Source organism: Perca fluviatilis, chromosome 5 (assembly GCF_010015445.1).
Source record: "Perca fluviatilis chromosome 5, GENO_Pfluv_1.0, whole genome shotgun sequence".
Classification (NCBI taxonomy): domain Eukaryota; kingdom Metazoa; phylum Chordata; class Actinopteri; order Perciformes; family Percidae; genus Perca; species Perca fluviatilis.
Genome location: NC_053116.1, coordinates 21,747,123 through 21,760,560, shown reverse-complemented (window position 1 = coordinate 21,760,560; position 13,438 = coordinate 21,747,123). Strand labels below are relative to the sequence as shown.

The window sequence follows — 13,438 nt, the reverse complement described above, 5'->3', positions numbered from 1 at the left end:
CGCTCCCCAAACTTTCTACGCCCTCCACCTCAATCTAACCCATCCTTGAAAAAACACCTTAAAACTCTGTGAATATCCGCTTCACCATGTCCGCTGGGATCAGGTTAGTTGATTCCAACATGGCCAGACATTGGTCATCATATCTGAGGAGAGTGAGGTCGAGGAGGTGGTGGTTGATAAAAAAGAGTGCCATCAATACTGTATGTAGATCTATTCCCCTTGCTCCCAATGCTCCGGTCATTAAACTTTAAACTCGCAGATTTGCTCGTCAGACAGGTGACACAAGACTCCAAGGAATGTGAGATAAAAATCTGCAAAAAAAAAATCACATTATATTCCATTGCAAATTGATACAAGAATACAAAACATGTCCTTCTATAACTAATGGTGCAAAAACTCTTTGTCTATGTATTCCTGCATATGTCTGTGTGTGTGTGTGTGTGTGTGTGTGTGTGTGTGTGTGTGTGTGTGTGTGTGTGTGTGTGTGTGTGTGTGTGTGTGTGTGTGTGTGTGTGTGTGTGTGTGAGTGCAGGCATTGCATGTGTGTGTAAGGTTTTAGGTAAAGGAAAAAGAGCAGCACAATGTGTGGGGCAGGGTGTCTCACTAATGAGGCTTTATAGCTGTGGGATGCGAGTCACACACAAAATGGTCTGGGGAACATTTAGTGTCTCCTCTCCATTCCTCACACATCATGCTGAGGTATCTTTTACTTAGTCACTGTTCTCTGTCCTCCCTTCCCCAGCACACAGAAGATGAAAACATCTGCCTTCGTTTTGCAACACTTTATCAGACATTTTGTCTGCCAAGAGTTTGCCTCTAACAACAGGTGAATGTCAGGCTAACAAGACACAGGTGTGAGTCTAGTCTGCATTTCTATCACTTTACATTGAAATACATATTTGATTTAGACACAAATAATGATAATAAAAAACTAAAAAATAAGGAGTGTATGTTAGCCCTTACTATAGGTTGCCAATAAATCAATAGCCATACATACAGTTTTTTGTTAGACACAGAAAAGCAAAAACAAAATGCTGGTATCATGTAATGGGAGAGAGAGAGAGAGAGAGAGAGAGAGAGAGAGAGAGAGAGCGATCTAACAGGTGTCGACGAGGACTGCCCATGGACCAAACACTGCGATAAGCGGTACAGTCACAACCACTCTGGATAGGAGCGTCAGGTTGCCGTGCGTCCATCATTTGGAATTGCATCAAAAAGTGTTCTAACAGGCATTTTCTGAGCTTCATTTTCTCCCAAGTTAGCGGCATTTAAACTCCATTTTTACCTGGAAAGAAAAGAGGGGATTAAGCGCTGATTAAGAAACTCTCATCACTTTCCTGGCATCTCCTGCGCACCCCTCGGCTCTCCGGCTCTTCATCCGACACTCCAGCGGTCCAAAGTCCTTTAGTCATTTTGGTGGGACGAGGACTGCACAGATGCACAGAGAATTTTACCCACCAAAAATATTTTTTGGATCATAAAGGGCAGATGGTGAGTTTTTCTTGGTCTTTTTTCGGTTTCTTTTAACTATTTCAAATTCACTCAGCACATGTTCATGGCGCATTGTAGATAAAATCAGACATTTTATGTAATTTACATGTATAAAAACAAATACAATAAAACAAAATAAAAATGATTATTTTGTTTATTTCTAGAAAACATTGTACCATATTTTATTTAAAACATGTAGTTTTGATATTTATATGTATCTTTATATATAATTTACATTCTTATAATTAATGCAATCATGTTACAGTTACATGACATAACAGTGGTAAATAAGGACAAATCATTTATTGAGTGTCTTTGCTCTTTTTGCTATTCTTTTCAGATGCAGATATAGTCAGAGGAGGAATCTATCAAAAGTGTTATTGCTTTCCTGAAAACGTCACCTTTTTAACTTGGACAGTGGAAACAAGATATAAGTGCAGGGCCATACAATGATTGTGTCAGGAAAAGATCTGTGATGAACTTTTGTCACTTACAGTCATGGCATTAAGTGAGACATCCATATGAAGTGAAATCCTGTGCTTTGGAAGGGGGGGGATTGAAAGAAGATTTTTCTGAAAAAACTGTAAATCATACTTCATCCAGCAAAACAAACAATACCTCCACTCCCTCCTCAATGAGCTAAATTTGGCACCAGCCCTGGTTTCAGCATACTTTTAATAAGCTCCACTTCCACAACAACCCTCTCAGTGCCAGTCATGGTGTCTGTCTGAAGCTGAAAAATAAACTGAAGAGGACAACAGGTGAAGTCAAATAAAGGTGAACCAGACTTCATCAGATAAATTGTGTTTTTTTTGTAGTGTGTCACCACAAATCTGAGCCATCTAGATTGTTGTGTTTATTTCCTTAAACACTGTGGTGTGTAAAGTTTTCGTTTTTTTTACCATACCGACAGGCTTTTAAATATCGTCCTTCTGGTCGCTTTATCATTTCTCAAGGATCCTCTCATCCGCTTGTTTCCCTCCTGGCTGTCTTCCATTTTGCGTTCTCTCTCTCATACTTCGCCCAGTGATACACTGTTCCCCCCCACTCCTCTCCACATCCTTCTTCACATTTTTATACTGGTTCTCTGAGAGGCTTAATCCTGGCCGGCACTATTCCAGCCAAGGGGGAAGAGGACTTCCTGACGCTGGCCGCTTCACGGCTAAGCCGCAGGAAACGCGTCATTGGAGCTGCTGTAGGTGTGGCCATGGTTCTAATACTGTTGGTGGCCATTCCCCTGCTGGTCCACACAACCAAGGGGGGGAACACTGGAAATGCAGGGAGCCATTATGAAATGCTTGGAAGCTGCAGGATGGTATGCGACCCTTACGCTACGTCTCAGCCTGGCCAGGAGCTGACAGATGTGTCCCCACCGCCCCAGGATTACTCTGGGAAGAAGCTAAAGTCTGGGCTGCGTGGGCCTCCAGGGATCCCTGGCCCTCAAGGAGCACGTGGACCCCCTGGAGAGCCAGGCAAACCAGGGCCACAGGGACCCCCAGGTCCAGGTCCGGGTGGCTATTCTCCCTCACTCTACACTCCCAAAATTGCCTTTTACGCAGGGCTACGCAAGCAGCATGAGGGGAGTGAAATACTAAAGTTTGATGATGTGGTGACCAATGTAGGTAACTACTATGAGCCCAGCACCGGCAAGTTCACCTGTCCTCTGCCTGGCATCTACTTCTTCACCTACCATGTTCTAATGAGAGGTGGTGATGGGACCAGCATGTGGGCAGACCTGAAAAAGAACGGACTGGTTAGTAAATATGTGTGTGTGCGTGTGTGCGTGTGTGTGTGTGTGTGTGTATGTGTGTGTGTGTTTTTAAGATTTATTTTGATTATGACAATGCACATTAATCAACATTTCTGTAAATGTGCCAGTGTTAGCCAGTCGGCTAGTTTTCAACTGTAGTCCTAGTTACCTAGCAAGTGAGTGAGTGTGTGTGTGTGAGTGTGTGTGTGTGTGTGTGTGTGTGTGTTGTGTGTGAGTATGTGCATGCATGAAGGTAAAATAGAGGGTCTGCACGTATGTGTTTGTATGTATGCACACACACGACCAACTGATTTTCTTTTCACTGTTGACCATCCTGTGTTACCATTGACTTGTATTTACCTCAGTAATATTGAGCTCTTCAGATTCAGAGCACATTCCACTTATCAGGTGGCAACATGACAGCCAAAGAATGAAATAGCAAATGTTCTCCTCATTAAGGGGAATTCATGCTATACAGTCTGAATTCACAGTTACGGATATTTGCATTCTCACATGTACTGTGGCTAAATGACAAGTGGCAGAATGCAGCTGCCGCCAAAAGGAACAGTCTAATTAGTAAGTATCATACACAGAGCTTGATTATCTCCTAAACAGAAGTGCAAAAGAGCACAGGAGAAATGCCTGTCAGTACGTGGACCAGTCAGTTTACACACAGCTAAATAAATAATGAATGTAAAATTGACAGTCCACTCATCCCCTCCCTCATTCCCCAGACACTAATTAAAGACAGAGGGGCTGATGGGGGGAAGAGGAGAGGAGAGGTGGGAATAAATCACAGGGATTTCATCAGAGGACTCTAAATTCAGGAAACATTCTTCAAGTTGCTTTTTACATTCATTCATTCATCAAGGACTTGAAATGTAAACTCACTGCTCAGACCTCACACTCTGGACATGTAGTGCACCAAGGACTGTTTAAACAAGTACACACAGGCAATGTAGGCTTATACACACTGTGTGGTTTAAATCCACAGTTGTAAATAAGATTGATTTATAGTTCATTTGGACTATGATAGAGATTTGTTGATTTGTTGAGATGTAAAACTAAATGTTTAAACTCATTCCTTGTTAATTATTGATAGATTGTGTATTTGCCACAAAGGTGAATATGTGTTTAAGGCCGCCTATGTCCTATATTGTCATTCAAGTCATCTTAGCCTGCTAAATAATTTATACATCTTAGATTAGATCCCCTGAACACCTTCTATATTTTCCTCTCCGATCCCCTCTCCAACATTGATTCTCCATCAATTATCTTTTCACTCAATTCAATCATTTAACCTCACCCAGGTCCATCTGACACCTGTCAAGTGGCCTCCTTAAACAGTTCTGTTAAATAGAGCACTCACCTAACAAGGATAACAGAGCAGCTGGTAGATGGAAATGGAGTGTATATGAAGTGCTGCAGAATGCCTGATCATGGGTTTTTGAAGCCCTTAGGCAAAAGTATACTCTGCCTGTCAGTCAGTGCCTCGGGTTTACTAAATGGGCACTATGTCTGACAGGTTGCATTCCTGACTGTTGAATCAAACGGCCTGTTTTACCATCGCCGTAGGTGCTGAGGCTTTATTGGATATTTTATCTGCCCACTGGGTTTGTTTTAATCCCCCAACAAAAAAAAAGGATTGCCAAAGCCACAAATTTGCTACCTTCCTTTCCCACTTGTGCTGTAAGTTTTACACCTTAACAGACAGATAAGGTCATTTGTAACTTTGAATTTGTTAGGCAGCCAGTCCAACATATTCACGACTCGGACAGATTCAGCAAGAATTAATGAAACACAAGAGACTCGACATGACATGCCGAGACGTCCATTTTGAGACGTGAAAGGGGAAGCAAAACAAGACAAGTGAGTTGATGGGAAGATCAGGGGTGGAGCAGAAGAAGATAGATGACTTAATAGAGGTGTGGAGACGGTGGGCTGGTAGACGAGGCATCAGGGAGCCTCCCTGATGAGTGGGTGGTGAAGGCCAGGATGAGATCAGGCACGATGACCAATGGACACCCACTCAACACGTCTCGACATGACAAGTGATCAAGGTCGGCCAGAGAAAGAGAGAAAATTGGTTTACAAACTGTGTTTATACACCAATTGCAGATAGGGAGTCAATTAATTAATTCTAGATACCAATAGATTTCCTCTGGGAACTGTTGATGACTCCTTAATCTTTGCTAATGAGGTTAAAATAGGCACACTGCATTGGCTGCTGGACTTGTGTCGTGTTACATGAGTGTGGTCTGAGAAAGGTGTGCTGACTGTGTGGCAGGGGCTTTCATGATTCCTATAGATCCGATACCTATTACATTCACTAAATCCCCACTCTGTAAAGCCTACTTGCTCACACCTCAATCTAACTTTCACAAATCATTGCAGCATGACATGGTTTCATGGCCAGGGGATTTGTGACTGATGGGGGTCACACTTCAGTTGCTTCCATGTTTGTAATGCAACGGTAATTGACTACAATTCCAACGTATGATATGGATTGTTTGCTCAACACTGTTACACCCCATTCGCCCAATTAAATGTTAAATGCACAGTTAGGAACCAGAAGCCACACATTGCCAAATTTGATAATGCAGTTTGGGAAGATGATATATCCATATAATATCCTTAATGATACTTAATGATTGAACATTGATTTAGCCTTGCTCAAAATAAATAGTTATGAATGCACTTTTGCCATTGCTATTATAAATGTGCTTAATCACTCTATTTCTAAATCACTGTCAAGGATACATGAGTTGTCTGATACTTAATATTCCAGCTTGATACCAAAATGTTATTTAGACAGTCTATGCTAATGTTGGCATGCTTTATGCTGTAAAGGCCTTCTCCCTTCCCCCTCATTAACTAGTATGCGAGCTGTTCACCTATACTCATATATATTCCCATAGTTCACCACTGTATATCTATATTAAATATTCTTAATACAATGTCGACAAATAGATACTGCTGTGGCTCCCATTTAATCTCTCTCTTGTTTTTTCACCTGTCATATAGACCCTTTTCATAGCTCAGTTAAAGGTCAAGTAATTTCACACGGTAGTGTTAAAATGTCATCACTTGCTGTAATGACCGGTACCTGTATTAACTTCCCCAGTGCAGAGACATAGCTATGCTACAGGTGAAATATAATTAGCCTCGGAGCGAGGGGCCAGAAAGTGTTAGATACATAGCAGAATTAGTTATATGAAGACAAGTCATATGTCTCTTCAGTCTGAAAGAGATCTAAATAAAATCTCAAAATGTGCCTCTGATGAAACACATAATTGAAATAAGTAAATCCCTTTCATACTGTGCACAGGTTTGACCATTATAGTGCAGCAGACCACAGACTGTAATACTGAATGGCAGGTAATAGCAATCTAAGGCACGGTTCAGTGCTGCTGTTGCTTGTCGCCATGTAATCCCCAGGCTCCCAAAGGAGAGGGAAAACCTATTTAATAAATATTCTATTTCCACAACAACCCCCCACCCACCCCCAACCGTGGAGTCCCTTAGGTAAGTTTAACAGCTACTTTTCTATTGTCTCTGCTCTAAGAGGTCAGTATATCACAGTGAATGAATCCTGTCAGTTTTATTACCAGTGGAGCACAGACCCACAGATAAAAACAAGACTTCATATACCCCCACATCTCACCGGTCTAACAAAATAGCCTCGCTTGATCAGGTCCCCTCCCTCTCCTTTCCTCAACCCCCTGGCCCTTGTTTTTTTCTCTCTCTTTCTTGTTTTTGTCTATCCTTGTCTGGCTTCAGCGCTGCAGCACTACTTGTAAATGACACTGCAGCTGCTCCCCACACCGTCACCACCGATCCTTACTCCTTCCTCCACGCCTGTGGGCCCCTCTGTTCCCAGGCATGTTTACTGGAGGCCCTATAATGAAAGGGCTAGGCGGAGACAGAGTCCGCCACGGGCAAACCCTGGGGGCCCCTGCCTCACTGCTCACAACCCTTCCAGCTCCAGGATCAGCACAGTGTGCTGCCTGGTTCACACGGATCAGCCTGTGTCCTCCAGCCGTATCCATCTCCTCCGTCGGCTTCCTGTCCTAATCCCGCCACAGCTCCCTCATACCTCTCTGTCTGGTATCGGCATTAACGGATGGCTTGCATTATACCTTTGCAAACAGGAACATCAGCTGAAGCACCAATTCATATATCATATATTGGCAAAATGATCTCGACACTGAGTGATTAATATTATTCTGTTGTAAAGTATTCAACCGCACTTTCATGCATTAAGTCATGAGAATCTGAGAAGGCCTGAGGGGGGAAAGATCTCCCTACATCTCCCTCCGTTATACTGTTTGGCCAAAATAATGAGCAGGATGACATATGCCTTGCGTCGATAGGATGTCACAACAACAGTGCCGCTGTCAGCTGCAGCCGAAGATGCAAATGTGATATTGGCTGTCACTACACATGTCAAGCAAAACAACAATATAACCTTTATAGATGATAAGGGATATGTGTCGTTATTTGAGAGATGGTCTGATGGGGGCCTAATAAAGAGTAGATTATGTTCAGTGTTTAATTATACTAATTGGGCAGTCTGGGTGACAAAAAAATAGTAATAAAAAATGTATGGCTCTGATTATATAACAAATGAATTAGATTTTTCTAAATGCTCAATGTTGCCTGCTGTAAGAGAACATATTTGTTTCTCTTATGCATTTTGATTTTCCTTTGAAGAACATGGATGGAGCAAGAATGGCATAAACATATACAAATATAAAGGATGTCAGATTACATAACCGTATTTTCATGAAGGGATAAAATAATTCAGTTACCGGATTTATTTGTCGTTTCTAACCATTTTGTGGCTTTCAGTCACATTATCACTGGCACCCTGAACTTAATGATTTTGTAGTTTCAATCAACTTTATTTCACTTCACTGTTTTCAAAACTCATTTTATGCAGCAATTTAATCGCACATAAATAAATTTTTTAGGATACAGGGATGCAATGATACATGCCATATCTCTCCTATGCTGTTTTTTTCTCAATATTAAGCCTACATTACCATACCTTAGACTACAGTATATAAGTGAATTATGTACATGATTTTAATAACATACAGGTTTGTGGTTGTCTGAACATGCATGTCTTTTACTTCTCCACATCCCAGACAGTTTATCTAGAAAGATTGAGAAACGGGTGTTACTGTATCTGATTTTTATTTCCTCATTGTTTTTCCCACTGAGGCAATGTTTCTCTCTCTATTGTTTTTTAACCTTTCCTACATAATGTGGCTACTGTGTCTTATGTGTGCAAAGTTATCCTACATGTAAAACAAGAAAAGCTGAATAGCTCTGCAGAGAGTAAAAAAGACTGTTGTAGTAGTGTAACAGCTGTAATGCCTCAGGAGATTGACTTCTCTGCTTCCTTAATCAATCTGGTTAAGACTGAACAGGGACATGTTCAACCACCGGACACCAACATGCTGTATGTTGGATGCGACATCCACGACCTGCATTTAATTTAAAGAAACCTACAGATAGCATCCAGGAAATTGAACTCCAGTGTTGATAGATGGTGAACACTGTGGCTCAGATGAGTGCAAAATGCATAGGTAGCTCAGGGAAAAGATCTTTTTTTTTTTAGTTACAGTAATTCAACCTCTGTTACTTAGTGATTGACTGTTTTCAAATTGATGCATGCTCGTTGGGGGAAAAGATGCCCCAGTGATGGGAATGACATGATGGTAGTTGAGTTGCAGATCATATTCTGGGGCTGTCATCGAGATGTGCGTGGCTTGTCTGGCTCCTGACACAGATTGAGTGCTCCCACTGTAGATGGACACTGAGCCAGACACAAGGCCACTGATGGCTGACATATGTCTGATGATTGGAGCTGCTGCACCAGAATTATTGATACATCCTACTTAGGAGGTTTTTAGGAATGCAACCTAGTGTATGATTATCTATCTATCTATCTATCTATCTATCTATCTATCTATCTATCTATCTATCTATCTATCTATCTATCTATCTATCTATCTATCTATCTATCTATCTATCTATCTATCTATCTATCTATCTATAAAAATTGTTGTTCACTCATACTATACATGAAGGGCTTCGAGAATATATATACGGTATATATATATATAATATACCCTGACATGTAACATTGCACCTCAAAAATAATGCAATGATATATGCTTAGCATGTTGCTTATAAGATTAAAAGTACAATAATAAATAAGACAAATACTGGTTCCGCTACATCTGTAACTCAATCTAGACATGTATATTTAAATATCTACAATGAATAAACCCAATAAAATGTGTTAACAAACAAGTTAAGATCTACTGCTGCAGGGTCAATAAGACCAAACTCACACACAGCATGCAAATGTGAAACTGTCTGACTTCGGCCAGCCACTCAATATCATCCACATTGAGCTGGCCCAGGATCATAAGCAACAGGTCAATAGCTGGTACGGATAGTGATGCTGTTTCTCGCCTGAGCTAGTTTCCCCAAAGACAACCTGTTGTCCCCAGCGAGTCCGCTTATCTCCACAACCCAATCTCTTCCTTGGTCCTTTGCCCTGAGCCCCAGCTCCAGCTGATCAATAACAGGCAGAGTAGCTGTGTTTTCAGTCCACCTTTAGGGTCATAGGTCACAGCCCCATCCATCTGTTTATCCAGCATGAATGCGGAGGTGATGTCATACTCACGAGTGTCTCATTTAAAGGCTGTTAATAATTGATCATCACCCACCCTAAAAGAAAAGGTGATAAAGGAATGAGATATGGCAGTTTAAATGAGCTGCTGAGTTGCTGGAGCTGTTAAGTAAGTGACATTTGCAAGTGTTTGTTCAGTTTCGTCCATGTTCTAATTGTCAATGCGTATATCCTCTGTGGGTGACAGGTAAGAGCCAGCGCCATCGCTCAGGACGCTGATCAGAATTACGACTATGCCTCCAACAGTGTGATCCTGCATTTGGACGTGGGTGATGAGGTGTGTGTGCAGCTGGATGGAGGGAAGGTCCACGGAGGGAACACAAACAAGTACAGCACCTTCTCCGGCTTCCTCATCTACCCAGACTGAATCTAATCCTTACTCACGGAGAAAGGACACACGCATAGACATATTCACACTTACATAGACATATAGCACATACACAGATATGCACATGCACAATGCCTGCATGTACATACACAACGATACACACACACACACGCACGTGCGCGCACGCGCACACACACACACACACACACACACACACACACACACACACACACACACACGCGCAGACATCCTGAGATTACAACAGACTACAGAAGCGTGGATCGAGTGAAAATCCGATATAAGGGAAATTAAGTGGAGTCGTCTGATTTTGAGCCAATCATCATGAGCAACTGCAATTATTGGTGCCCTTTGTGCAAATAATAATATCAGAAGATTTACAGTATAGGTGCATTTAACAATTGCACGTTGTGGCTCTAAAATATCTAAAATAGGCTACTTTAATGTGTTGCATATTAACTGACATTGTGAGAACTTGAATATAACAAATACCATCAATCTAATTGTATTTTAATGCAATAATGGCGTTGAGGGTGCCATTAATCAAGATGACTACGCTGAGGCAAACACATACCTACTGTATTCCAGTCTTTACCTAATACATTTCTGCCCTCCATTCCAGTGACTTTTGATCAAATGGCCTGCCTATATTTTGCAACTCATCATTGTCAAATATTCCCCCTAAAGTGAATTACACCAGTTGAAAATAAATTCCTGTTGTGATTCACCCTGCATTGGGGCCTTACTGATCAAAAGGCCATCTGAATAAACACAGATAACCTTGCTTTCCTGTTTCCACTATGACGCAGGTGACATGAAACATACTATAACACATTTCATGGATGGCACATGTGTGTGATGGAGTTTTAATTGCCAAGTGCATTATTGACAATATTGTGTGTCTGTGTGTGGGTGGGTCAGTATGTATGAGTGGATCTATAGATACTGTAATATAATGAGGCACTGAAAAGTAAGAGCTGCAGTGTTTTAATTACATTAAATGTTGTACAATACATTACAGGCACGTTACTGTAATTACACTGCCATACCTACTTAGTATTTTATTTTTGAGAGACCTTGTCAAAGTATCATCATATGTATAAACAGTAATCCTGGGATGGGCTGTCTGGTATGTTGAATAGGCTGAATAGACAATTGCTATTAAAATATCTATACCTATCTTGTCTGTGTTCTTGCATTTTGTTTTGGCGTGGTAAAGATCAGAATAAAGGCATGTATGTTCAACAGTCATAAACAGACGCAGACCCTTGTTCAGTTTTATTTGGACTGACTGTGGAGAATTGCGTAGACTTACAGCTGAGATCGAAGCTGACCACAGCCAGTGTCTGCTACATCATGGATTTCCAATATGTCTTAAGACACTGTCTAAAAAACAAACATTAATATCGCTATATTGAGCTCTGCTTATAATACACCCAGGATCTACAAAATCCAGCCGATGTATACATTTTAAATCTTACATTATAGTGATCAATTGTACAAACAAACCAAATTGGTTCATTGTTTGATGAGGCTTAACATTGTTAATCAGAATTTTGAACCAAGATCATTTGTTGGAGAGCTCACCAATAACAAGCAATAGATCCAGGGAATTTGTGAAATCTTCCTTAAATAATATTGGTACATTTCTCTGAATTTATTGGTAATCCTTAAGGGATTTTATAGAAATCATGCTGTGCTTTCTCTATTTCACACACACCCACTTATCCAGCCTTTTTGAGTAAATTTATATTTCTGATTAGATACAGTATATTTACAGCGCTATGGGAAATAAAATACCCAAGTTAATCACATCCTAAATTTGACTGATCTAACAAGAAACTGCAATTAATGACTGTTTTCATTATTGATTAATTTAACAATTTTTCTTTTGATTTATCAACTGATTGTGTGGTCTATAAAATGTAAAACATGTAACATTTTCAAGTGCAAGGTGATATCTTCAAATGTCTTGTTTTGTCTGACCAACAGCCCAAAATCCAAAGACATTCAGTTTAATACCATATAAGACAAAGCAACTATGTAAATGCTCACATTTGAGAAGCTGGAATCTGTGGATTTTTGCACAAAAATTAAGTATTTTAATAAAAGATTAATCAATAATCGAAATAGTTGGATTCAGTTTCTTTAATTGACTGTAAACCAAACCTATTATTGTTTTTGCCTATGTGGCAAAAATCGTTATTATCCAATATTCTAGGTAAGAATAAAGGTAATTAGAATACGACTGTTTTTGCTATTTAATTAGCTCACCATTACCTTGAATAGACAGCTTTGTTTAAAGGAAAAATTTTGGTACATTTACTGTATTTAGGTTTATGAATGATCTATAAACTGTACTTTGATACACATGGCATGAGAGGACTGATAAATACTGCATGTATGGGAACTGTAGGTGTCATTTTACATGATACCTAATTGTGCGAAAAGAATCCTACCCAACACGTGTGATATAAAACTAGTCAACTGATGAACATTCCACACTACATGTATGTCGTTGCTTGCTAATGTAACCCATTTATTATTCAAGTGATCATAATTTTCAATATCGCCACTTTAACAGTTCCTAAACTAGAGAGGGATGTCATCTCTATGTTCAAGTTAATGAATCTTGAATACCTCTAATATTACTGGCAAAAAGGAGTGTCTAATTACAGAAAAGAGATGATGGCATTCTAGACTTAAAGGATTTGGTGAATCCGTTGCTCCTGAGGCAGAGAAAGAGGGATGTAGCCGCACCATGCCTGGGCCCAGCCCCCGGCTTTCTCTCCTGGCAGATTCCAGTTGAAAGTTAATTGGACGGGGAGAGGTCTGACACAGGCTGCGCTGAGGCCCATTAGTGATTCCCCTGTCGAATGCAGAGCCACGAGGATCACAGACTCACAAATAGGAGGATTAAAATAATCAATAGCCTTGACTTCCATCGACCACACACACACCGACACACACACACACCGAGTAATTAGTGGACAACCTATTCAGCAGTGGACTATGACACCCTCCTGAACCTTACCCCACACACATAAGCTGCACACTCCAATAGCTGTGGTGCCTAATGAGGGGAAATAGTTGTAGCTGCTTGTGAAGAAAATGAAGAAAAGGTCAGGAAGCCACTAAACAG

At 40.6% G+C, this 13,438-nt stretch overlaps 1 protein-coding gene across 2 annotated transcripts; it reads left to right on the top strand.

Moving 5' to 3' along the window:
* The first annotated feature begins 1,119 nt into the window (after nucleotides 1–1,119).
* On the top strand, nucleotides 1,120–11,476 carry c1ql4a (complement component 1, q subcomponent-like 4). Of its 2 annotated transcripts, none has more exons than XM_039801678.1 (3): nucleotides 1,120–1,491; nucleotides 1,838–3,244; nucleotides 10,138–11,476. In XM_039801678.1, the coding sequence occupies exons 2-3, from the start codon at nucleotides 2,699–2,701 to the stop codon at nucleotides 10,315–10,317; spliced, it is 726 nt and encodes a 241-aa protein (XP_039657612.1). In that variant the 5' UTR covers nucleotides 1,120–1,491; nucleotides 1,838–2,698; the 3' UTR covers nucleotides 10,318–11,476. The 2 variants fall into 2 exon arrangements, with proteins under 2 accessions (XP_039657612.1, XP_039657611.1); XM_039801677.1 differs by having other exon boundaries at nucleotides 1,832–3,244.
* Nucleotides 11,477–13,438: the final 1,962 nt, after the last annotated feature.

Bases quoted from the DNA above. Each gene is read 5' to 3' on its own strand.
- c1ql4a (XM_039801678.1), top strand. From the start codon at position 2,699: ATGGTTCTAATACTGTTGGTGGCCATTCCCCTGCTGGTCCACACAACC. The intron at 3,245-10,137 runs GTTAGTAAATAT...TGTGGGTGACAG, and splicing joins ACCTGAAAAAGAACGGACTG to GTAAGAGCCAGCGCCATCGC.